This window comes from Pyxicephalus adspersus, chromosome 3, assembly GCF_032062135.1.
Source record: "Pyxicephalus adspersus chromosome 3, UCB_Pads_2.0, whole genome shotgun sequence".
Lineage (NCBI taxonomy): Eukaryota > Metazoa > Chordata > Amphibia > Anura > Pyxicephalidae > Pyxicephalus > Pyxicephalus adspersus.
Window position 1 is genome coordinate 30736558 of NC_092860.1, and position 27190 is coordinate 30763747.

The window sequence follows — 27190 nt, forward strand, 5'->3', positions numbered from 1 at the left end:
GCATATTTGCCTTTTGTTAATAATGTCTGATGTTGCTGGCCACATTCAAAGGTTGTTTTAGGATATTTAGTGACTGGTAAGATAATAAAAAGTGCTTTTGGGAGAATGCTGCCATCTAGTGCCACATAGTAGAATTACACCCAAAGTATGTCAACATTTTAATATACTTCATGTACGTAGTGTCACATCTCACGGCACTGTACAATGTGATAACATATTATATGTAATATAAAAATTGTATTTATATGTTTATAAATATAATATATATATATATATATATATATATATATATATATATATAAATAAAACTAAAAAAGTGACACAAACTTCTTATTGGTTAACTTGTTACAATGAAATCTGTCCAAAGAGTGGGATGTTGACAAAGGCCGTATTGTGATGGTCAGTCAGCTAGGTCAGAGCATTTCCTAAACAGGTCCTGTGGGTGGTTCCTGTATGCAGTGGAGGGTATCTACCAAAAGTGGCTCAAAGAACCAGTGTCCCTGTTATGGATGTAGGGAGGGAGCAAAATTGCTAAAAAAACAAAATGCTGGCCAGTAATGCAGAACTGCTAACAATCGCCAATAAAACGTCTGCAAATAGCATGTGAGCTTCAAAATTGGACCATGGAGCAATGAAAGCCTGGTCTGATGATGCTATTGTGTTAGCATTGATTACTTAAGAAAGTAATGGCAGCAGAATTTCCTTGTAAATTTGAAAAGTGTGACCGTTTAAGTCTGGTTTATTTCCGACGCCTTTCGCCAAATTTGGCTTTTTCAGGGGTGTGGTTTGTGGACTGTACGGTCTGTGTAAATTAAAGTAATTTTTTGAATTTGCTAGGAAAACCTCTGTCTAGCATGGATTTTCCAGTCCTGTGATGACACAACGGTACTGGTGATTCTATATGTGATTGTGATATATTATGTATGAATTATTCTTATCAAAATATAATTAATGCTTCAAACAACTCCAGCCTCGGAACCGCTATCTTTTTCTACTCCTCTATATATTTGATTTTTTTTACACAATTTATATTTGATACATAAGATATATGTAAATGTTGTAGAGGTCTTGTGATTTCATGTCACCAATTGACTATAACTATTAATTATTGGTAAATCTTTTTTCTAGGAAAACGCACTGCTGGTCCGGGAAGTTGAAGTAGACAAAGTATCCAGTATGGAAAGAAAACAGGTAGAAGCAATAAAGAAGCTCTGGGAGGACCCTGGCATCCAGGAGTGCTATGACAGGAGAAGAGAGTACCAGCTGTCTGACTCTGCTAAATAGTGAGTACAACACCAGGCACAACTACACCTCCCTGCAAGAAAAGCTTCTTATTGTTCAGGAACACAGTGTCTGCCACTAGTATATGAAACTCTAACACCAGGAGAAGAACAGAAGTATATACACTTGAATTTTTGACATTGTGTCAAATCCATCAAAAACTGTAACAAATTATCATCAATCTAAGGTGTCTTTTGGCTGTAACAAATACAGGTATTCTAAATTTCAAAGGGATCAGTCTCATTCCTATCTTCCAACCATAAAGACACAGCCTGCACACCACCGGTCTCCTTTTGGGACTCCTCCCCTAACCCCTTATTTTTTACAATCCTAACTTTATCTCTTGATTAATAAACAAATGTAACGTTTCTGTATTTCAGCTACCTTACTGACATTGATCGCATTTCCGAACCTTCATATGTACCCACCCAGCAAGATGTACTTCGAGTCAGAGTGCCCACCACCGGCATCATTGAGTATCCATTTGATTTAGAAAACATTATTTTCAGGTAGGTTGTTTTACTTATGGCAGGGAAATATCTTCTAGGAAAAAAGGATAAAGTTAGGGGAAGTTGAGATTAAGTATTGGGTAGCCACTTACACTAATCCAGGACTCCAGTAGCAAGATCTCCAAATAAAATCGATTTTAATGTTGCAAACTATCTTCGGTTTCTTAATTTGTCTTTTGCCAGCCAACATAGGCATGCTCTACACTGAGCAACAATATATGCCAGAGCTAGCCTGATTCTGAGGGGTGGCGGATCTTTCTCTAACTCACGGCAGGTAGACTTGCAACGCTCTCACTCTGGAGAAATACCGTATTTTTCGGACTATAAGACGCTCCGGCCTATAAGACGCACCCAATTTTAAAGGAGAAAAACCTAGAAAAAAAAGATTCTGAACAAAATACTAAAAAATCACTCTGCGTCAATGTATCGCCTTCTAATCACTCTGTGTCAATGTATCCCCTTCTAATCACTCTGACACAGAGTGATCAGAAGGGGATACATTGACACAGAGTGATTAGAAGGGGATACATTGACACAATGTATCCCCTTCTGATCACCCTGTGCCAAAAAATCATACTCACCCGATACCGCGATCCCGCGATGCTGTGGGCTTCTTCTTCTCCTCGCTCTCCTCCTGGCTGCAGCGCGTGTCTCCTCCTCCTCAGAGCGAGGAGAAGCCGACACGCATACCCCAGCGATCCCATAAGCAGGCTGATCCAGCCTGCTTACCGGATCGCGAGGGCACGTGTGCCGGCTTCTCCTCGCTCAGAGGAGGAGGAGGAGACGCGCTGCAGCCAGGAGGAGAGCCAGGAGAAGCCGGCACCCGTGCCCTCGCGATCCCGTAAGCAGGCTGATCCAGCCTGCTTATGGGATCGCTGGGGTATGCGTGTCGGCTTCTCCTCGCTCAGAGGAGGAGGAGACACGCGCTGCAGCCGGGAGGAGAGCGAGGAGAAGAAGCACGCAGCATCGCGGGATCGCGGTATCGGATGAGTATGATTTTTTTTAATTATATTTAACATGTATTCGGTGTATAAGACGCACCCACTTTTCCCCCCCAGTTTTGGGGAAGAAAAAGTGCGTCTTATAGTCCGAAAAATACGGTAAGTGTTTTTTAAGATTCTTTACATGGCCACTAAAAACCCTCACTTCTGTTGATAGTTGACACAGCTAAATGATCACTAAAAATCTATTGGTTAGCTTTTGTTCACATATTCAGGTATATTGTGACCCAACTGTAAAAACAACCAAAAATCTGCCAGGTGGGTACTGAAAAGTGTACCCAGCTAAAGGGGTGGGGAGAATACTACATTTATTGCATTATTTATGCTGGCCCTTGGAGTCTCAATAATGGTATTTTGTATTGACATTGAATGAATGTATGAACTGGCTGTAGTCTTAAGATAGACCTGTGAGGTCCCTTCTGGGACAAGACTACATTTTAGTTCGGTTTCTCATACAGACTGCTGGTAATGGAGTAGATATTTTTTTCTTTTCCCCATTGTAATTATTGGTACAGCATGAAATGCGCAGCACGGCCAATGAAAAGTAAAGAGCTGTGCATAGGCCCTTCATTCACAGACATAAACATAAGATAACGCATGAAGACTCAGACATTCGGAAATTTTTAGTAATTAAGCATTCTCTGCTGTCATTGTTCCATCAGCTTCACTTCAATCTTCCCAGTTCTGTTAGCTCTACACTCCCTTTCTCACTTGAATAAACAACTCACCTACCTGTCTGTGTATACCTTTGTTTCATCCATTCCATCTGATTCACTTCAGTCATCTCAGTACCATAATGGTTCAACCGTGTCACTTATAATTCATCTGCTTACATTGTCATATGATTAAACCAGTTATGCACCCCTCTATCACACCAGTCAGCCAGCTTTACACCACAGGGCTTACCCATTGTTAACCCAAGAGGGAGTGGTAGGGGCACCCAGAAAAGGAAGGCCAGCCCTGTGTTTGAGCACCCCAACATGTTTGCAAAGCTATGTGAAGATGTGCAGGTGGCAGACCCAGTGGTGGCAACTTGTAGATGTTACTGCTACCCCTAACAGCTGGGAGAGCAGCACATCTCGTAGTGGTGGGGAGGGAAACGCAGGATGGAAAAGACAATTGGTTGTCATGGTTGTCAGGAGCACTGACAGAATAGTTTGTCGCCCAGATCCCATCAACCGATGGTTTGCTGTCTCCCTAGTGCCAGGGTTCGGCATGTGGTGGACGGATTGGACAAACTACTGGGAGGGGCTAGCACAGATAGAAAAAGCAGCAAAAAGTGGAAGTGTTCTAATCATGGGAGATTTCAACTACCCTGGCATTGACTGGAGTAATGGCACTACAGGAAGGAAAGGGGGGAAATTTGTGAATCAAATGCAAGATAATTTTATGGTACAGTTTTTATAGATGCCCCAACTGGAAATGATACTCTGCAGGACCTAGTTCTTTCTAACAATGCAGAGCTTATAACAAATGTGCAAATAAAAGAGAATCTGGGTAGCAGTGATCATATTATGATTTCATTTAATGTAAGCTGTAAACAGGAAGCAAAAACAGGAAAGATAAAAACATTTAATTTTAAGAGAGCAAATTTTCCATTATTAAGGACGGCTCTCTGTGACTTGGACTGGAAGACAATATTGTCCCCAAAGAACACAGAACAAAAATAGGAATGTTTCAAGTCTGTCCTACAAAAGCAAACTGAAAAATATATTCCAATGGGTAATAGGTTTAAGAGGCTAAAACTAAAACCTATGTGGCTCACAGCTGACGTTAAAAAAAGCCATAAGGAACAAGAAAAGGGCATTCCAAAAATATAAAAATGAAATATCACCTTCATCATTTGTGACCTACAAATAATATAACAAAAGATGTAAAAAGGAGATAAAATGTGCAAAACTTCAAAGTGAAAGACAGATTGCAAAGGAAAGTAAGGCAAACCCCCCCAAAATTTTTCAAATATATTAATACCTAAAAGTTCAGATCTGAGCATTTAGGCCCCTTAAAGGATGTCGCTAGGTTGGTAACTGGGGATAAAGACAAGGCAGATTTACGAAACACTTTTTTTCAGCTCTTTGTACACTAAGGAAAATGGCAGAGCTCAAGTCCAAATTCATAATAACAATGTCACTGCCTTAAATGAGTCACAATGGCTCAGAACTGATATGATTGAGAAACAGCTGGGAAAAAATGTTTGACAAAGCACCAGGACCTGATGGATTACATCCACATGCCCTCAAAGAGCTGAGCTTGGTTATTTCAAAGACATTATTTCAAATTTTTAGAGACTCTTTAGTCACTGGCAAGGTACCGATGGATTGGCGTAAGGCATTACCAGGTAACTAAAGACCCGTTAGTTTAACGTCCATAGTTGGAAAGGTCTTGGGGAGTTTGATAAAGAACCACATGGAGGAAATTCTGCTAGAAAATAATCTTATAAGTTATAGTCAGCATGGCTTCAAGAAAGACAAAAGTTGTCAAACAAATTTATTCTCTTTTTATGAGGAAGTAAGTAAACAGGTAGACAGTGGAATAGCAGTTGGTATAGTGTACTTGGACTTTGCTAAAGCATTTGACACCGTACCCCACAGACGGTTAATATGCAAGTTAGGGTTGATAGGTTTAGAAAAGTCAATCTGAAAATGGATAGAGAACTGGCTTAAAGATTGCATCCAGAGGGTTGTAATTAATGATTCATACTCTGGATCCTCTAGGGCTATTAGTGGTGTACCCCAGGGTTCAGTGTTGGGACCTTTACTGTTTAACATCTTTATAAATCATATTGAGTTTGGGATTAAAAGTACCATTTCTGTGTTTGCAGATGACACCAAACTAATAGAAAAGGATCTGGGGGTTCTGGTAGATCATAGACTTCATACCAGCATGCAATGCCAAGCTGCAATATCCAAAGCCAGCAAAGTTTATTCTTGTGTTAAAAGTGGAATAGACTGCAGAGATGGAGACATTATCCTGCCCCTGTACAAAGCATTGGTCAGAGCACATCTGGAATATGCAGTCCAGTTTTTGGCACCAGTTCACAAAAAGGACATTGTTGAATTTGAGAGATAAGGGCAGATAAGGGCAACTAAACTAAACTAATAAAAGGAATGGAGGAGCTCAGCTATGAGGAGAGATTAGCTGAACTGATTCTATTCTCCCTTGAGAGGAGACGTTTAAGGGGGGATATGATCACCCTGTATAAGTATATAAACGGTCCATATAGAGAACTCTCTTCCCCATTATTCACTTTGAGATCATTACAAAGGACAAGAGGGCACTCTTTGCGTCTGGAGGAAAAGAAGTTTAAGCTCTGGATAAGGAAGTGATTCTTCACTGTAAGGTCTGTGAAAATGTGGAATCGGCTCCCTCAGGAAGTAGTTTCAGCAACTACTAAAGATTGCTTTAAGAAAAAGCTGGATGTTTTTCTAGAAGCACAGAATATAACTGGATAATAATGCTTTAAAGTAAAAATAACAGTGACTGTTGATCCAGGGAACATCTGATTGCCTCATGGAATCAGGATGATTTTTTTTTTCCTCAGTTGAAGCAAATTGTACCAGGGTTTTTTTTGCCTTCCTCTGGACCAACTTTGTCTTATAGGGTTTTATATCTGGGATATGTTTATTTCCCTAGTGGTTGAACTTAATGGACTTATGTCTTTTTTGAACCTAAACTACTATGCAACGCTAAACATTTGGTTGTCAACTCTAAACAAGTGGTTCCACCAAGTGTTCACCACTATTTCTTTTCTACACAATGTAGTTCAAACCATACAATCATTGGTGGTCCAACTGTGTTAATTGAAAGGGGGTACCATTTACACTTTTTATAGTTTTGGGAACTTTTGTGGTTTTTCTTTAGTTTATTTTTAGATTTGCCACTGAGTGTTTTAAATATTGGTTTACAAATACATTTGCTTATTGCTGGTCATGTTACTTTCTTGTTAACATTCTTTTTTTTTTTTTTTTATTAAAATACTATTGCCTAGTCAGTGATTTATTTTTCACAGCGCCTGTTCATAGATGCTCAGAACAGACATTGGGTCTCTAGATAAGCAGCAGTAATGCATTCTCTTTAAATAACATAGGAGGATGTAACAGGAAACATTGTGTCAGAATGAACACTTCCCATGACCTTATGTTAGCTAAATAATTTCTGAAGTAAATTGTGGTTTGTTTTTTTTATTTCGTACTTTTCATCTCTGAAGTTCAGATGCCCTAATACACAAATTACTCACTGCATTGATATGTTTTAATGTATGAACTTTGTAAACTTTGACCCTTTTAATTTAAAGATAGGGGGTTTTCATTGTAGGCTGTGGAAGGCTAACTTTACAAGAATAATATTAGCCTGAGCAGCTTTAGCATTCCCGTGTCTTTCATGGACTTGTAGAGTGGAAAGCTGCACTCCCAGCAGCCATTCAGGTTTCTTAACCACAAGTCTGTCTGCTTACCTGCTATTTCTGGCAAGTAAGCATCCAGCTACTAAGTAAAAAATGTATAGGAAGCCACAAAACATAAATTACAAAAGAATGATGTTGCTGCAGACGCTACCAAAGCCAAGGATAGTTTGGTGTATAGGTGTCTGGCGCATTGCCATTTACTGCAGAAAATGACACAATAAGGAGCTTTCCTGCCCCTGACAATCATCAGCCAATAGGAATGCTTAATGGGTGTAGGGATACCCTGACGGAAGTGTTCACATTGTTTGAGGGTTGTCGGGGTAAAGGGATCCCCATTATAAAATGTTTTGTGCACTTTGGGCCAGAACAAAAAAGGATTCCAGTACTTGAGATGGTGTAGTGAGAGAAAAGAGGAAGTAAGATGTTGCTGGATTGCATGGAGGAGTAAATCTGTATGATGTATGTTTTGCATAACCTTGCTTTCTGTATAATAAACAATATACATATTCCTACCAAGCAGCAAAAAAGCTTGAAAGCAACCAACCCTTACCTCTGTATCTTCCTGTACTGTGAAGTCATTAACTCTCAAAGGTCACAACAAAGTCAGCCTTCAGTCGGTCAGCAATGTATGTTCTGTCCTCCTGGGGTATCTTCATATACCGCAGAGGGCTTCAGGCATTAAGTCAATGACAAGTAACCAAAAAAGAAATGACTGTGGCTAGTTTACTGGGTGTACATACCTGAAATGTAGTGACAAGTCATCAGGGCTCCTGACCCAGATCCAGCATGGGGGAAGGAAAGGCAGAAGAGTTAGAATTCAAGCTAGATCCTGCTTGTTCAGAATATGTCAATATTTTACTGCATGATCTGGGCACAGGTCCACTTTCTTTACCTTATATGCTGCATTTGTATGTATTTTTCATACAGTTTAATTTTGTTTGCTTAACAGGATGGTGGATGTCGGTGGCCAGAGATCTGAAAGAAGAAAGTGGATTCACTGTTTTGAAAATGTTACTTCTATCATTTTCTTGGTGGCTCTGAGTGAATATGATCAGGTCCTTGCCGAATGTGACAATGAGGTAAATCCCCACATATATGTGTTGCATCAAGGACAGTTTAGCAATGATCTACACAAACATTGGGTATAGCAGCTTAAAAAGGGAAAGCATCATTACACTTCATGTGGACAATACAGTTTTCAAAACTTGACAAGTGTTTGGTAATGTGTAAATCTTTATGAATGTTTCTCTATGCTCCCCTTTGGTCTTAGAACAAAATATTTTAAATAATATATTTAGATCTGTTGAATTCCAAAGACCTGATACAAAAGTCCAGTGCTGTTCACTCCTCAGTCTTTGTTAGCAGTTATTCTTTAATCCACACTTGGCCTATGGTGGGCGCACTGCTCACCAGGAAATAATAAAAAGGGGCAATATTACATTTTACATTTAAAATACTTCATTATTGTCTATTGACTTGCACATTGGTATTTCTTTAATATCTGAAACCTTTTTTTTTTATTTTCCAGAATCGAATGGAAGAAAGTAAGGCTTTGTTCAGGACCATTATAACTTACCCCTGGTTTCAGAATTCGTCTGTCATCCTGTTCTTGAATAAGAAGGATCTTCTAGAGGAAAAAATCCAGTTCTCTCACCTAATTGACTACTTCCCAGAGTTCCCTGGTAAGTATCTGATACAATCACTGTGGAATAGAGCTGGCAAAAGGAAAAACACAGAGCCAGTTTGGATGATGTTCTTGAGCTGGGGGACTTTCTGGTATAATTTATTAAATATCAAATTTGACATTTTATTTAGATATCGGGGATACTCACTGGATTTAAAGCATTTTTTCCCAGTAGAAACCTATTGACTCGGCATATATTTGTGCTCAGTTACCTAAATTTACTGTGAAGATTCAGCCTACCTGCTGAGTGCTCCTTTTCATTCTGACACCCCTGGTATATGTCCAGCTAGCGTCAACTCCAGAATTTATTAGAAGTAACGAAGAGTTAATGAAGGACAAATATAAAAACATGTTTGTTTTCTAAAACATGCATGCATTCTTTTCTTTCTAATTTATTCTGTGTTTGTGAAAAAAGGTCCCAAGCAAGACGCCAAATCAGCTCGGGAATTCATTCTAAAACTCTACCAAGACCAGAACCCAGACAAAGAGAAGGTCATCTATTCTCACTTCACCTGCGCTACAGACACAGAGAATATTCGCTTCGTCTTTGCTGCTGTGAAAGACACTATTCTACAGCTAAACCTTAGAGAGTTCAACCTGGTGTAAGAGAACTGGACAATGCAATCTGTGGATCGTTCAGTCATTCTGTACCAATGACTTGTCCTCTCCGAGGCAAGATGGTACATTTCCCTCCAAATGTACCGATCTGATTTTTAGGAGTATCTCTGGTGAAAATGTAATCAGGAAGAGAAAATATTAATTTCCCCACACGTTTACTGGGTTTTTTATGTGGTATATATACGTTAAATGCGGTTTTACTTTTCCCATATGTTTTAGCTTCTTTTATCCAAGGTTTGTACAAAAGGATATTTAAAAAAAATAGACTGAAATATGAAAAGTGGAAATAGATGACAAGCTTGTTTTCTTTATTTTTTAATGAAAATGATGTTGTGTTTTAGTTTATAACCAGCGTTGCCTTAGCTATTTTAAAGCAACACAACATTTTTAATAATCTTACATTTTTTTAAATAGATTTGGGGTGTTTGACTATCTAATTGTAGAATGTACCTTTTTCTTTGTGAAGAATGAGGATCATTTGGTTATTTAATAGAGCCATAAACAGGACGCTAGATTATCTATTGAGAGGAATGTTAATTGAGGACCTTTTACAATGTCATACCAAAGACAGAATAAATCAGCATTGTAATGATATTTGTAAATATGTATCTCTTTATAAATATTATGTATATGTATATATCTGTAGAAGCATATATACATATATTTACATGTTTTCTTCCAGTCAGGCTGTTTGAATATAAACAAAATATTCAATCTGAAATCGAAAAACACTAAAGGATCTTGACGTGCTGTATATGTTCTGTATTTAATTTTCTAATGAGCTGTTTTATTAGCAGTCCGTCTGCTTTCTGGCCTCCACATCAAAGTGCTTTTTCTTTTTTCATTTCATATTTTAGGAGTTTATGTTCAGAAATACATAGGTGGCCATTATTTTTTTTAATTTTTAAAATTTCTATTCATCTGATTTCTCTTTTCAGCCACTTCTAACCGAGCTGGTAGATGTTTTGTCTTACACACGTATCTATGCAGCCTGTAAGCAATCTTACACACCCAGATGATCAACTTTTATTTATGAGAATCAGATTTAGTCATTGTAGGTTTTGTAACTTATTTTCCTAAATTGCACTATCACTCATGACTTGTATTGCAAAGCCGACATTTGTAAAACCATTACAAATAAGCCTTATAGGAAAACATGGTGATGTCAGTACAGAATTTCTGTAAACTGATGAGCCTCCGATAAACGGACGCTCCAATGTGTAGGATTATTTTACTTTTTTTTTTTTTGTGTATTTTGATATTATTTCATGGTAAACTGCTCAATGGATCAATGTTATTCAGATTTTGATTTTTAAATCTGGTATTCTTTTCCAAGATCATTTTTTTTCTGCTTTAAATGTATTCATAATATGTTAGACCTTTGTAAATAGAAAATGTCCTTTTGCAAGTAATGTTGCTTGTTTGATAACATAATAAGAGCTGATTGTACAGGAAATGGTACTTTTATTTCCTGATGTGTATTGGAAAGTCTTCCCCAACTAAAGAATAGTACAGTGAAGGCTGGCTTGTAATATAAATGATGTAACTTAAGTTCGCAAGGTCTGTAGCTAACGCTAAAGAAGCTCACACTGTTCTGTTGCGGTTGCTATCTGAAATTTGGTTAGAACTCCTCATTGGGATGATAACCATACCTAGGGGTGCGGGGTGCCATAGGCATCTATTCCTCTACATTTGACTTATTTTTCTCTAATAAGCGATCTCCACTCACAATTATGATATTCCAAATGTATAAGATATGAGGTTTTCTTTTGTTCTTTGACAAGGTTACTATGAATTTACTTTAAAACCAGTTACATTGTGTTGTCATCTGTTTCTGGGTTCTGTCAGCCCACTGAAAAGCTGCATCCGAGGAAAGGGGACAGTCTATGTCCTCAATCAGTAATGAATGTCTTGTGTTTAGACCTTAAATGCTATCCCTAATATGAAACCAATGCAAAGCAACTGTAATTATTGTTTTTCAATACCAGAACCATACTTTGAAGATTAGACTGTGTTAGAGCTACTTAATGATTTCTTGGGCCCTCAATATATGCCACACTAAACATGGTGCAGCTGGGATCTGGCTATGAGACTATATCATATTACTGCCAGTGTTTGCTGGCTTATGCAGGGAATCCTTTTTACATACTTCAACTGTATTGTTTTTTTTGTTTTTTTTTGGCGTTTACAATTTCAATAAAGGTATGAAAACATTTTGACTCCTGCATTTTCCTATACCTGCCTCAAGAAAATCCATGTTTTAAAGTGGGATGTTGAACTGTATAAGAATTAAACTGAGTTGTTACAAGATTCAAAATGTTTACCCAAGAATATGCAATTTCATGGGATTTACATTTTGGGAAGCAGCACAGAAAGGGTCATTATGTACAGTGAAGGGTAATGAAGGTCTATGATTTGATGTTTGCATTCACTACTCTTCATACGTTGGTAAAATTAGAACCTAGAGACAAAAGCTGGCCTCATTTCATCCTTTTCCATGTGCTTCCAAGTGTTTCTTATGTCTGGATCCTAGGTGGATAAAATAAAAGGAGAGATGCTAAAGCATAGTTTTATTGTATTTGCCCATCTTCCTTTGAGTATTTGTATCTAACAAACATGCTGAAACAGGTATGACAAGTAGAAAAAAGGAGACTACAAATCATTTTTACAAATCAAGCATTATTTTAAATTTATTGACCTGAAGAAATATTTTCTACATAGATGTCATTGGAGTAACAGATTAATGCACAGAAGTTCAGCCAGGCAAAAGTTCAGGATACATTTCATTCAGTGACAATGTCCACAAAGGTGATAAAACCTATCGGATCTAATACTTGTAAACCAACATATTAATTGACAGCGTGTATTACACTTCATGTATGGCCCTGCGACCTTCTTGGACACCCTGGTGCTGTCACAACTGTCTAATGCATTCAATAGTACGTTCTTCAGTATTCCACATTGTACAATGGTTGTACTGACATAGATAGGTCTGCCAGGTTCTCTAGAAGGTGGTATGGTTCTACCATTTAGCTATCTTGTATTAACCTTCTACAGGCTGTGACTGTTGCTTTGGTGTTTTTGGAGCATAGGGTCCCAGCAAGTTGTGTCAGTTTTTGTTACAAAGTACTGAATCAGTATATGTGTTTCCCCATACATATTTGTCATTGACCCATGAAAAATGCTAATTTGTCAGCCTGGAAAACTACCTTACCTTTACACCCTAACCAAGGATAGGGCTACACAGAAATTATTAACATGAGACTGAATTATTCCATGGCAGTAACCTCCATTGTCATTGTAGCACACTGAAATGAGATATTTACCCGCTCACATAGCCTTAGTTCTATGCTTTCTGCACAGTTGGAACACCTATTTGTGAGTACTGGAGCCTAAAAACAATTTCTTAATTGCAGTTAAAGCTTAACTCCATATTTAAGTGTGAAGGGGTTAGGAAACCTTTCAGACTTGTTTTAAAACAATTCCAATGTTTGCATTGTCCGTTTTATTCTGTGATTTGTCACTTTTATTCTGTGATTTATGTCCTGTTTATGATTACACAAAACACATTTCTGGTACAGAGTATGGTATTTATAATAAAAGTTACAATATAAATGACAAAAAAAATTGCAAAAAAATGGATCTTTTAATGTCATACCCATTGAAGTCTTTTATCCTTATGGGTAAGAATTAAATTTATTTACCTTAACAGGAACAAGAAAACAAACCTAACAGTGGTTACAATTTGTCACCACTGTTTTTTTAATTCTCCCTTTTCCTGTAAATATGTTTACTGTGAAAGCCCAATTGTCTGACATATTTTCAATAATTATATAGTTATATAAAAGTGTAATAACAAAATAACTGACTGCATGAAAAGGTTGTTTTTTTTATATTTGTATGGAATTCAGCTTACCTCAGCCTTAACCCTTAAAACCCCAAGGTCCACCATACTCCTATTGCCAATATTTACAAATCATAATTTGCCAGTACCAATGCTAATATTACTGTTGTGCCAAAACCATGCTCCTGTGCAATTCAGATCTCTATCTAGAGCACTCCACCCAGTGATCATTTCACAACTAGTGTTACGGAAGATAAAATATACAATGATAATGTGTTCTGTTTAAAAGACCTGAAAATCACTATTTTATAAATAGGAAGATTGAGGTATTTACAAATCAAAGGTAATTTTGTATTTATTTTTTGAATTCTGTAAAAATTTTACAGGTATTTAAGTAGTTTTATTATTAATGGTTAAAAAAATTCTAAATAATGAATAATTAGGACATTTAGGACACAAAATTTCACTTGTAAGGTTGCTAGCTGCACATCAAAGGAAATGGTTTAGTTTATTAGTCTATCCACTTATCTAATCCAAAATGTTATTGTTAGCCTGGTAAAAAGTTTGGAGGTTTTTTTTTTTTTATTACAGGAGCTGCGATGGTGAAGAAGTCTAGGGCGGGCATACCTAGTACAGCCAAGGTGCTTGAAAACCTTAACTAGTTTTTGTTTTAAATTAGTTATTTTATTACCAAACCATTAGATCATCGATGTTAGAAACCTGAGGAAATTTGGGGCTTGATGATAAAATTGCTAAAATAGGAGGAATGCTAATGATTTTATCAGTCCTCCTGCACAAATCTAATCAATACTAATCAGCAGTGCTGAAAAACCAACAGCTAAAAATCCACATTGAGCGCTACTGGACATATGAGGCTCCTATATGTCTGAAACTAATCAGCAAGAAAATGTTTTCAAAGTTTGCAAATTCCCTAAAGCTGAACTCGGGACAAACCACTAAATTACACAATATAGATATGGAAGCTTTTTACCTGCCAAAGGATTTGTATTTCTGTTAAATTTTGTTTTCAGATATACACATTCCTATCCGACACCAACAATCCAGCCTGTTATTGGACAGTAAAGAATCAGTCATCACCCTGTGTTCCTCTACTGCAAGATAGTTCTGTGCCAGCTCACACATTCTACATCCCAACCTGATTAGTCCTGCCCCTTCTTCTCCAGACATAGGGGTTCAAGGAGTGTGACACCACCAAATCAGACATTCGAGGTTGGGAATTCAGATTCCATGGGTGTAATATGCAGTGAAAATGCAGAACTGTATATACATTGTGTCTCTAGTTAAGGCTGGATGCAGAAAAGGAAAAACTATATCCCTTCATTATTCAGCTAGTGCAAAAAAAAAGGCCGTAGCACCACATATTCTATATTGAAAACATGCGTACATTCAAACAAATAACTTAAACCATATTAAGGCTATAAAAAGTAAAAGGACATTAAAAGATTAGTCAATGTGTACATTTCAATAAACTATTAACTGGAAATGAATGTAAACTTTTTCTGTAGTAGTACAATATTTTACACAGCAGCATTTCTTTTACTGTACACATTCTACATGTACCAGACAGTGTCATTTATTGAAGCTGCATTATCCTGCTCACTCACATACATAGAACTACTGCAGACAGTATTTATACACATAGTGATAGCAGGGCTTCTACTAGAAATATTTGTCAAAAATCAATTTTAGGTAAGCAGTATATATATGTGTATATAAAAAATCTTTAGCAATCAAACACCAGGGGTGCCCACAACGTCGATCGCGATCTACTGGTTCATCGCAAGGGCAACGCGAGTCGATCGTGGAGCCCTGCCTTACCCCTCTCTGCTGTTTACCCATAGAAATGCTGGGGATGTCTTTCGTCAGACAACACCAGAAGGCTTGTGTAACAGTGGGGAGTGGGGAGGGAGGCAGAGAGGGCAGTCTGAGATGAGCAGTGCTGGGCAGCCAAGTCAGTTCAGGCTCGGGGTCAGGGTACCGAGATACCTTTGTACAGATTAGCAGTTCTTATTCTTGTGCAGCACGTCATTCTCCCATGACAGGTGAACCTGAAGCTTTCCTGTCACTATAGTCTTGTAGTGCAATGTCTGTGCAATGTTCTGCCGTTCAATGTCTAATTAGCTTCAGTCACTTCTGTGTCATACTCGGTATATATATAAATAAATATATGTTTAGCATTTTTGTTGTTGGTAGATCATTTTGACTTTGTCGTTTTAAAAGTAGCTCGCAAGCCAAAAAAGTGTGGGCACCCCTGTCATACACTAATCATTTGGTAAAATAGCTGATTAATACCATTCAAAAATGTTGTACAAATGTTTTGGCAGGCCAGGAAGTCTGAATATTTTCAGGTCCAGCTTGTGGTTACTGGCTACTTCAGGTCCCCTCTCATGGCTTCGGTTGGAGATCTCGGACTTCTTCTAATTTGGATAAAATCCACTGTGGAAATAAATTATGATAAACATTATCTGATTGCATCTGAGCAGCACTGAACAGCAGCTAAAATAAAAAGCATTACATAAAAAGCATTTGTTTCTGTTTGGGCTTTTCTCCTTATTATTACCTGGTAGTCATAAAAGTAGCATACTTCCTATCTTAGGGTGACTACATTAACTACACTATACAGGTAGTCCCCGGGTTACATACAAGATAGGGACTGTAGGTTTGTTCTTAAGTTGAATTTGTTTGTAAGTCGGAACAGGTACATTATTTTATTAAATGCAGTTAGGACAGATGTTTGTCTCAACGTATTATTAAGCGGGGTGGTGTCAGTTATTGTATAAAATCCTCACTCTGATCTAATCACAAACAAAGCAGAAAAAAAACACAAAAACTTTATGGAGCCTAGACATTCATTAACTCCTGGAGCAAGCTGTGCTTTCATATGCAAAAAAGAAACAACTGCAGAGTTTGTCTTGGTCAATAAAGAGTTACAAGAGCTTGCAGAAGAGCTCAGTCTCAGCTGTGTTTAGAAAAAGATTTTTTCTGCAAGTCATGCAAACCGCCCCCTCCAAGCCTCCGTCCTGCACACCAGGGAGGAGGGAAGCCCCAATCGTATCTAGTAGTTGTCTGTATGTCGGATGTCCTTAACCCAGGGAATACTTGTATTTATAGAGGGAGTCATAGTTATCAAAATAAAGTCTGCATAGGTATTCACTTCCCTAAAGTCAGTACTTTGTACAGACACTTTTTTCTGCATTTTATCTGCAAATCTCTTGGGTTCTCTTTTAGCTTAGAAGATCCACTATGCCAACTGCTTTAAAATGCAGGGGTTGTGTTACTGATTGCCAATTGGATTGAGGTTTGGGCTTTGACCAGGCAATATACTGCACCCCAGTGCTGATTTAGCAGTTTGGGGTCATTGCCCTTCTGGGAGCTTAACCAGTCTGAAATCTATAGATCGAAACAGGTTTTCCCCAAGAAAAGTTAAATTTCAATCTCATCTGACTAGGAAATTTTCTCCTGTGTGTTCGAGGAGTCCGCCACATCTTAGTATAACCACAAAGCTCGTTGTCTTTGTGAAGCTTGCTTAGTGGTGTGGCAGAGTCAGGAGCCTTTCTGTACCGCTCTATTTATTGTATTTATATAGACATCATGTGACAATTTTATTGCACACAGGTTCACCTATCCAAGTAATTATGTGACTTCTGAAGTTAACTGGTTGGACCAGATCTGATTTAGGGGTTATGTAGCAAAGTTTTGCAATAGACTTAACAGCAATACTGTTATGTCCATATTGTTAAGTCTATTACATAAAATAAATAAAAATAAAAGGCTCTGTACCTTGCATTCTGTATAGGTATGAGAATTCAGGCTTCCCTCAGAAAGTATGAGCAATTGTATGAGCAATGAGTATGAGCAAATGAGCAATGTCACACGCTAGAAAGGTCCTCTGTTGTATTGTTATATTATGGACTTATACAGTACAAGGAAAGGTAGAGATGTGGATACCATTTCAGAAAAATAATCCCATGTATTGATTTAAAAAAGAAAAACATGTTTTTTTACTGTAAATGCATTCTCCATCACCCAGCATTACAACAGTGTAATACCATATAAAATACAATACAACAATTGTACAGTACAGAAATGTGTATGAACAGTCTCTATATAACACAAAAGTAAAAAAGTTGCCACCTCCTGGAGTCAGCCAAGCCAATAATCATTCATTTGATGTTGTATTTACCTTGGCATCTTCTGGAGTCTTAAAATTGATTATTTTTCCAAACTCCTTGGCATGAAAAACAGATTTCACTCGTTCCTGCAGAATAAACAATTTCAGCTGTAAGAAACACTCATCATTTTTATCCATGTTTCGCCTAAGGAATCTGCTATGTGGCTCTTGGTAATGCACGCGCATGTTCTGGCCACTTCTTAGAGGAAGTGAAATCTCAGTGTTTGCATTCATTTATGGAATTTTCATCCACTTTAAGCCTGTGATCTTCAAAGAACAGGTTGTACAGTAAACAGGCGCATTTGGAAGTTTTGCTGCACAATAGATCAAAATATCACAATGCTATCTCAGCCAATATTTAAAGTTAGAGCTACAAAGATAAACACTGTAATGATTGGGGATTACAACACATTTATGAATAAAAACTTCCTCTGAAGGACAATCTCAGGGAAATCAAAAATCCAACCATGTATGAACAGTATTCAAAGCAGCCTTGTTTAATCATTTTACACTGGAGGACCCCTTTAATGAATTTTCAGAGTTCATGGAATCTCTGTCTTGCAATAGTATAATAAAGGTAGAAATATGTGAACATATGAGTTCTCAGTATCCCTTTGGAATCCATAGTCAATGAAGAAATGCCTAAAGATGTGGCAGCGTTTTAATACAGAAAGGGACAGGCGTTGTCCCTTCTGCAATAAACAATCCTACTGCCTGATAGCACATTTTAGATGTCAAAATCAGTTAGTTGTCAGGATACCAGGCACATCACTGCTTCCCTATAGGTGCCAGAACTAAAGGAACTCCTGTGCACTGTGTGGGAATTACATCATGCCGGCCCAGGTGACCAAGATGGCCAAAAATAGCACAAAGGAATAAAGCCCTGATGGTACGGGAACAAGGGAGCATACCAGGATTTAGTGGTAGAGTTAAAGAAAGACCCCCATCACATTGGTGGACAGTGAAGAGTCCCCTTACATTGGTGGTCAAAAGGAAGATTGGCTTCCACATTCGATGGTCAGCTGTGAATCAAAAAGTCAGCAAATACAATTATTGGTGTCAGTGGTTACTAACATATGCGAGGAGTAGCTACACTGGTCTTATGCTGCTGGATCTGTGAAGTGGCGTTGGTGCCAGAATTATATATAAACCATTGGTTGGGAGAGCTTTCTGCCACTGCACACTACATAAGAACCACCAGTAACCTCTGGAGGAACTCTAGCTGAGAAATGCTAATCTAATGCATTACTGGTATTGTGCTGATGATAGGCCACAATAGTACTTAGCTTAAGTTGCCATTACATTTAAGCCAAAAGAAGAAAAACATTTACACATAGATTTACTTAAAGTCCTTTTATAGATTTCTTATAGTTTACTGACATGTACTAAGTGTTGTATGACCTTGACTACAAAAGTGCTCTTGTAAGACATACCGCACTGACACATCTTCACAACTATTTAAATTCTGTAAGGGAAATGCGTATCTAAAACTTATATAACATTTTAAATTATTATGATACTTTACAGCTTACATATTCCATAAATGGTTGAGATTTTTTAGCCTGATCAAGAAGTAATGTGCACATATTCATTTATCTATTTGCAGGATTTGTTATAATTCCTTTTTAATGGAAACAAGTAGAAGAACCTTCAGTAACAAAGATGATGTGAAATATTTGCAGTGATACACCACTAATGACCAAGCTATTTTTCATACCATAATTTTTTTTTTGGAATATATAAAAAAGGTGTACTTACCTTTGCTTCAATGCGCAGTCTTCTACCACTCACAATGATTGGCTCTTTGGTAAACTCATCAAAACTGTACTGCCACTCACAAGTAAGTTGTCCAAACGTTCCTTTGGTAACAAACAAAATCCCACTAGGTAATAAAACATCCAAAGGTTAAAAAGTTACGGAACACAACGATAAGAGTTCAAAACAGGATACCATGTTAAATATAAATGTGTGAAATAAACCCTTACCTAATAGCTGGGTATGTTATATGCTAGAGAATACTTTTTATTTTTTAAGCATGCCGTGATTATAAAATGTATATTCCTATTGTAACAGCAACATAATAAAAAATAGTGGCAGCACAACACATTCCCAAGGAGAATTCTCAATAAAACATACATGTAACTTTATGAGCGTCATTCAAATAGTTACTACAAAAAGCAACTGCAAACTGAAAAGAGAAGGAAAAGCTAAACCATAGGGAGTTATCACTTATACAAACATACAACTTTAAGACACAGTCACACATTAGTAAAATGACCATGGAAATGTCAACCATATCAGGACAATCTCTATGCCGTCTGTTACGATTTTTCAGTCCTCAGAAATGCCCTCTACAGAAGAGGAAATGCCCAGCTCTTTATCCACCATGCCCGATCCCCACAGATACCTCTTCACTGTTTGTCACAAAAGTCTCTCTCTAAAGTCCACTATCTACCAGGTTCAGCTAGGATTTATATCAGATTACGATACCAAAGACAACACTTGAAAACGTTGCTCTTTATCCATCATACCCTCTTGGAAACCATTGTGCCGTAGATGCAGAAAAGGCCTTTAGCAGAGATAAATGGCTCAGGCATGCTCCTCACAGGTAAGAGTAGGTCCTAATCTTCTGAATGCAGTTTTAACTGCGTTCTATCTTATTATTTTGCCAATTCTCAGGAGTTTCCATAAATACATCTTTTATTGAAATTCTAAATCATCAATGTACAATCTGTGTTGTCTGTCTCGAATTGTTATGCTATTACCTTTTTCATACAACACCTAAAAGATACCTGTCACATATACATAAAGAACTAACAGTGTTAAATTATGAAAACATACCATCAAATAGAATCAAAATTTGTAGGACCAGGAGCTTCATAATGTCTAAGGAATTTATTTCTAGAAACAGATATAAGAATTATATTCAAACTTACTTCTTCATGATCATAAGTAAATCTGTGTTATTGACCATTACATGGGCAAAATATTTACATTTGGCAAATCTTCCATTTTCAATTTTCTAGAAAAAAAGGAACATGAACATGTTCTGTTAATTAAAAATGAAAGTGTTTGTAATGGAAAAGCAGCAATACTTTAATACCCACTACCAAAAGACAAACTGAGTTTTCATTTTCTAACCAGGAGAGCAAAAACCATTTGGGAAGATACACAAATTCCAGGTAAAGTGGACCTAAAATCTAAAGCTTGGCCCTATGGTTGGTTTATTGAATATATGACAGATTCCCCTATTATTTTTATACTTTCTCATTACTTTTCCACTTTCTTCTCTCCCTTCACCCCTTTGGTTACTTTTATTTTCTGTCTTGTTCATTCTCTTGTTGTGATGCAGCATTGGAAGATATCTATATTGTTGAGGAAGGTTCCGAATTCTTTAGGCAGTTATTATAACAGAATGTTCTTGCTGCTAAACTTACTATATCTTCCATGCATTTAATCTATACCGTTTATTGTTTTTCTGAATCTGACATTTCTAAATTACTCAAAATGTTCAAAAAAATAAAACAGTTGGCTGTTAAAGAATAGCACAGTTTACTTTAGCATATAATGATGATTAGAAGCAGCAGAGCCCTTCCTAAACACACTTTGTTCTTCTAACATAAAGTGAGCCTCTCAGGAGTTTGACAAGCATATCTTGCCTACTTTGTTTTATGATATTTGGCTTTACTGATGGTGTGATCAGAGGATAAGGTCCAGAAACAGAAGAGCTGTTCCACAGAGACACTGCAATGGAAGAAAAAGTGGACCTGGACGAAAGCTATGCTATATCATTCACAACTAACTCACCCTGCGCTGATATATTTGGTCCCATGTGTATAGGCCGCTATAAGGAAGGATTGTAGTTTAAGCTAAATTACTTGTAAGTAAAGAAGCATTTTTATTTTAAAATCGATCCCTAAAAAGCAAAAAAAAAAAAAAAAAAAAAAACAGGCCTTGTCCTTTCTGTGACTGGATAGAGAAGGAGCAGCAAAGTGATGAACTTCTTTAGTACATGAGCACCGTGTACCATGAGAACAGTGTGTGTGACATGATAGTGCATGAATGGGCATCCCAAATATAAACTGTTTTAACTGTTACTATTTATAACTTGCACTTCTTTAACAAACCGTTGTTCAATAAATATATGGCATTGTAAATTTTGTGACAAGTGTTTTACTAATTAAATTTAATAATGGAAAAAGTACAAGGACCCTTAGGGGGGATATGATCTGCCAAGAGTTTAAACTTTGGCTAACCCAAACTTTACAACAAATCCCAGTGAAATCTATATTGAGAGTTCCGCTGTTTTGCAAGCTTTTGAAAAAAAAAAAAAATGACGCGTGGAGCATATTAACAAAGTTTTCAAAAATGACATAAAACAAGTAGAGTTCTTTTTTTAATATTAATTTTAATGTGTATTAATAGGTTTCACTTATGTAATGGATTACAAGGCCCACAAACCTTTGGAGTATAGTGGGAATAAACCTGCTGCAAACATTAGAAATTTTTCATCTGGATTGAGGCTGTAGTAACATTTTGTGGCACTTTTCACAATGCCAGACCAATAGAAGAAGCTGAGGAGCAACTTAGAATTTACTTTGCTATAAACATTGGAACATTTGCAGCACATATTCAGCTGTGTAAAAATTATTTGGCAGCTTTACAGCACTGGAGCACTAGAATAGGCTGCAAACTCCGAACCAGAAGTGGGATTTATCCTGCTGTTAAACTTTGGCTTCAACCCAGCAGTGGAAAAATTGAGTAGCACATTTACAGTGGTGAAGCACCAAAATTGTTCAGAAGAGCAGGCGGGTATAATTTATTTTCAGGTGAACATACACATTTAGTCTATAATATCTGCTCCAAGGGGGTTTGAACCAATTGTTATTACATAATAGGTTCAAGAGAGATGGCTCACACTGTTGGGACCGCTGGATTCACAAAACCTCCTACTGAAATCAGTATTAGACAAGCCAGAAACTTTAGTACATACTATCCAAGCTCTGGACAGTGATTCCGCCAATACAGCCAGGAGTATATGGCTTCCTTACCTCTAAATGTGTACAAATCACCCTTGAACTCAATTCAATTTTCAATCAGTGAATCATGCTATTACCTGAAAGATTTGCTTTCAGCAAGGCCAGTTTCCTATAGCATAAAAAACTTTAGTGGCAGCTCCTGACACAATTACTCCTTCCTTCAGGTATCAAAGAATTGAAGACACATTTGTCATTGGAGGGGATTCTTCCACCATTAGGAAATGTTGCAAAAAGGTTCTTATAAAGCACCTCCCTACAGTTCCACATACTGGTACAGTGGAAGAATAGTATTTTGCCCTTGCATTGAAAATTTAAAAGGGTGAACACCCTCCCTTGCATTGATGAGTCAAATACTGCCCTGACTTTTAGGCATAAAAAGCCCATTTGCCACATACTGATTGCAGCAGAGGACACTGAGCCAAGGGGGACAATGTTGTCCTCAATAACCTAACACCTGAGATTTGACACTCTGAAAGCTCGTCCCATATTTTCCTCACTGCCAAAACATACTCTCCTCTTAATATTTCCTTTCACCTTCCTGCTGCCTCTGCCTAACAATTAAAAACAGCAGCAAGTTCCTCCAGGTACCTGGCCTTCTGTGTCCACTTCATGACACCACAGTGTGTACCAGGTAAAAGGGTGAACGGGAGGGTAGAAAGTTGTCACAAACTACCTTGCCTGGCTAAAGATGGTGTGCGGCATACCACCTCTTGGCTTATCAGTATTCCTGGCTAAGTATAGCTCCTGACCACCAAGTATAAAAGATGCTTATACAGAATAACCATGCTTAGTTTAGGATATTTCATATCACATCCTGTTTCTAAAGGGCTTGAAGGGAACTGCTAGTTAGAGGATGTCAGAAGATGAGGTTAATAAGGAGGAGGTACAGATAAGGTTTACTCATCAATCCACCACTATATGGTAAGATGTATTTGAAGTCATTTTTCAGTTTCATTCTGAAGTATTTCAGTTCATATATGTGTTAGGGGCAACAGCATATCAATGGGATTAAGGTCAGAATCCTGATCTGGTCAGTCTATAATATAGGATTCAAATGGTATGAGCCATTCTACTGGAAGTGTTCATCTGTTAGTTTCCAAATAAAGCTATAACACTTTGCCTTTAATTCATTTACATTATTGATTTTATTTTGCAGATTTAAAAGTGAATTCTCAATACATTGGATAGAAAAGCAACGCTTTTCTATTATGTGTTGCACCTATAATCTGTGCTTAGAATTCAGTAGTTGACTGAGAATTAAGACGTATGTTCCATTTGATGTCTATACACCTTGAGAAGATAGACATACAAATGGAGCTCCAAATTCCTGTAGCCTTTAGGAAAAACTATAATTACTTCAAGGCAGTAAGAGCATTAGGCATTTGACCAAGGTAGAGATAAAAAATGTTCACAAAAATGAAATGCTTCCAGGTAGCAACTGCATGTTGATTCTAAGCCTTTATTTAGCCCCAGGGGAAGAACAGAACAAGACGTTCTGGTAAAACAAGAACCATACAGGGCAATGGATGAAAAGTCAGATGGGGGGTCTAATGGATGAAACTAATGAAAATGACAGCAGGAACCTGCAGCAAATGTGTTCACCAAGTTGATATTTTAAATCTTTATGTAGGTTTTTGCTTTTCAGTAAAATAATTCAAACAATGCACAAAAGGAAACATTTCACTAACCAAGAAAAATATTAAAAAATGTCTAAATATTTTGTAGATCTAGCTATAAAACAAAAAAATAGAATTATACACATTTTTGGATTTTTCATGCAAAAGTTTAACATAAATGTATCCTCTTCACAAGTCTTTACATTGGTACTTTAAAGTAATTAGTGGTCTTACTACCAACATTTTGACTCAAGAGCTGGGAGAGGAAAGTTGAAGCTAGACTTACACAGAAAAAAAACAAGAAATATCTGCATTTACATTCTGTGGTCTATTTCAGGAGTCTCTCACTATTTGACATTTGATTTTAAAAAATGGACAAGTCCAGAGGAATGCTTTTTACCAGGACTACATAATTATCTTTTAAACCTAGGAACCTTTAAATCAGAGGTCAGCAAACTCTGGCCTTTAGGCCCAGCGGGTAGTTTGTTCCGGCCTAACGCCCCCTGGCGGATCCGGCCTAATCCCGGCCGGCAACCAGTGGCGGAGCTGGAACAAACTACCGGAGCCACATGCGGCTCTTGAGCCTCCGTGTGGTGGCTCCCTTCCCTATTTACCGCGGCCAGCATTAACACTTCTGCCGCCAGGGTAAATAGGTAACATTCCCTCTCCTCTGTATGCATTGCGGAGGAGAGGGATTTCCCTTCAGGCAGTGTTCCTTGTGGGGGACGGAGCCATTGGGGTGGGACTCGAGAGCGAGTACGGCCTAGTGTGCTCCTGCCTACCCCTGAAATAGCCTAGTGGCCAAAAAAGTTTGCTGACCTCTGATTTAAATAGTCAGAGTGGTAGCATTAAAGGTGGGGGCATTACATTTTTAAGCCAGATAGACAGTTGACTATATCCTCCTGTAAGGCCGATAACTTTCCGAAAAACACAAGCTGTGTGACTCTATTCTTAAATTTACCAAACAGAAACCAAGGTGATTTTAATGTGTGCATGAGTGTAGGTTTAGCTGGTGTTAGCTTGTTCCTGCAGAAGAAAACACCAAAGGAAATCCGACAGTGTATGATGCAAACATTGGGTCTGATTTATTAAAGCTGGATTTTGTAAAAGTCATTTGGTATTTGTTAGCACATGTTTTCAATCTTGGACCAGATCCATTCCTGGATCACCAAGGTTCACTGATGAAAGTGTATCTTTTCCAGTCTTGGAGAGCTTTAATAAATCTGGTCATTTATGTATATATATTATGAGTGAGAAGTGCCAGTCATACATAGCAGAGAAAAGGTGCAGCAAGATATAGGTGGCTTTTAACAGTGCCAACCTCTGAAATTGGATAAAAGAATGTAGAGAGCAGTGCCATACTATATAAAAGTCCACAATTTAAAGTCCAACAACGAAACTATAGCTAATACATTTTGGAAGTCCAGCAAATTCCCCTTTCATCGGGGCTTGTATATACCTTGGTAGTAATACTGAAATGACTCAGTGCTGACAAAAATGGTCTCAGTGTGGCAGTTTACCACATAAAATGCCCAAAACAGGTGACGCACCAGTGAAGCAGCAATGTCCTGAAATTTCTGGTCACCTTCAGGACTCAACTTGGGCAGCTATCAGTGGGTCCCAGTTAAAACAAAGGCGTTGGGCATTTATACTTTATGATTAATTGAGTATGCATAAGCTGTTAGCCAAGTGGGTGCTGAAATGTTTAAATGCTTATTAAAATATTTGGACCCAAGTAAATTTTGTATTTCAATTGATCAAGTGATACATTTTTGGAACAACTTCACACTGTTGATAAAGCATATAATGATATGCTAACTATGATCTTGAAGCCAAGCCAAAGAAATTAAAAAACAAAAGCATGAAAGCTCATGCCCTCGTTTTTTGACGATAACACTATCTTAGGAAAGCCTATAATACTGTTTTAACTTGCTGAGCCAATAAAACAAGGCATTAAAAAGTTGTAGTCTTTTTGTAGGACAATGTACCTGTTTAAGGGGGATTCTTTAGACAGGGATGTTATTAATGTACAGGCTGGATTTCTTTACAGTATTAGAATATTTAAAGTACATACAGTAATATTAAGACAGGACATGCTCTTTAACCTTTTTTCCGATAAATGAGCATTTTACAGAAAGCCTTAAGGTGTTAGATGGGGGATGCCTTAAACCTTGTTTAGCAGGTTGTTACTAACCAGTTTAAACTGGACTTAAAAAAAAACAAATTTTGTGTAATATATAGTTTCAATTGTATCACTCTTCAAAAAATGCACATAAATAATTAACAAGGTGTGTCCTAGAGCAAGGGAAGATATTTTAAAACACGATAATATACTAAAGTGATGGTCTTTTTACAAATACTAGCAGCGTAAGCAAAGAATGGTAATTGTTTTAAAATGTCCTTGAAAGCTAAGAAAAATATTTTGAGTGAGCTGTACACTAAAAATGTTGTGAGTGTACCTAAATACCTATAAGATATATATACCTATAAGATAAAAGATATAAGAGATAGGAGATATATATAACACAAGTTTGTGAATATCTAGCCTAAATTAAATATGGAACACAACTATTAGTTAACTACTTAAGACAAGCCTCCTTGGCTATCATAAAGCAGTAACAAATGCAAATAAATGAACTGAAACTTATGTCAAATAACCTATAGTTAAACACAATAAAAATGCCCTGTTTTATATAATGTGTTTATTTTTTAATACATTGAAACAAAAGATTAACATAAATGCATAAGCATGCATTAAAAGTGAAAATAAACAATAAATGGATAATGAAATGCTTACTGAACAGAAACATACTATGCAGTTTTAAAAATTCAGAGGATAAAAAAGAAAAGAAATGTTTTAGCATTGTATACACACATACTAAGTGTAATATTCACTCAAAGTATTATAAAATATGTACAAAAACATTCATCCCTCAATAGGTCTATGGTTTTATTGTTTAGATCAGCCATCTGGATGACTAGACACAGACTCCTGATCTAGTTG

General features: G+C 37.2%; 2 protein-coding genes across 2 annotated transcripts in view; one reads left to right on the top strand and one right to left on the bottom strand.

Annotated features, from left to right (window-relative positions):
* LOC140325971 (guanine nucleotide-binding protein subunit alpha-14) overlaps window positions 1–11708 on the top strand; it is a 73210-nt gene extending 61502 nt beyond the window's left edge. The window contains exons 3-7 of the mRNA XM_072404115.1: window positions 1129–1283; window positions 1662–1790; window positions 8143–8272; window positions 8722–8875; window positions 9293–11708. Coding sequence (XP_072260216.1) covers window positions 1129–1283; window positions 1662–1790; window positions 8143–8272; window positions 8722–8875; window positions 9293–9483 — 759 coding nt within the window. The 3' untranslated portion in view covers window positions 9484–11708. The remainder of the gene's footprint in view (window positions 1–1128; window positions 1284–1661; window positions 1791–8142; window positions 8273–8721; window positions 8876–9292) is intronic.
* Window positions 11709–12157: 449 nt separating this feature from the next.
* Window positions 12158–27190, bottom strand: part of VPS13A (vacuolar protein sorting 13 homolog A) — a 98034-nt gene continuing 83001 nt past the window's right edge. Inside the window, exons 69-72 of the mRNA XM_072404116.1 lie at window positions 20468–20553; window positions 19290–19413; window positions 17544–17618; window positions 12158–15796 (exon numbers count right to left, since the gene is read on the bottom strand). Of these exons, the coding sequence (XP_072260217.1) occupies window positions 15746–15796; window positions 17544–17618; window positions 19290–19413; window positions 20468–20553 (336 nt within the window). The 3' untranslated portion in view covers window positions 12158–15745. The remainder of the gene's footprint in view (window positions 15797–17543; window positions 17619–19289; window positions 19414–20467; window positions 20554–27190) is intronic.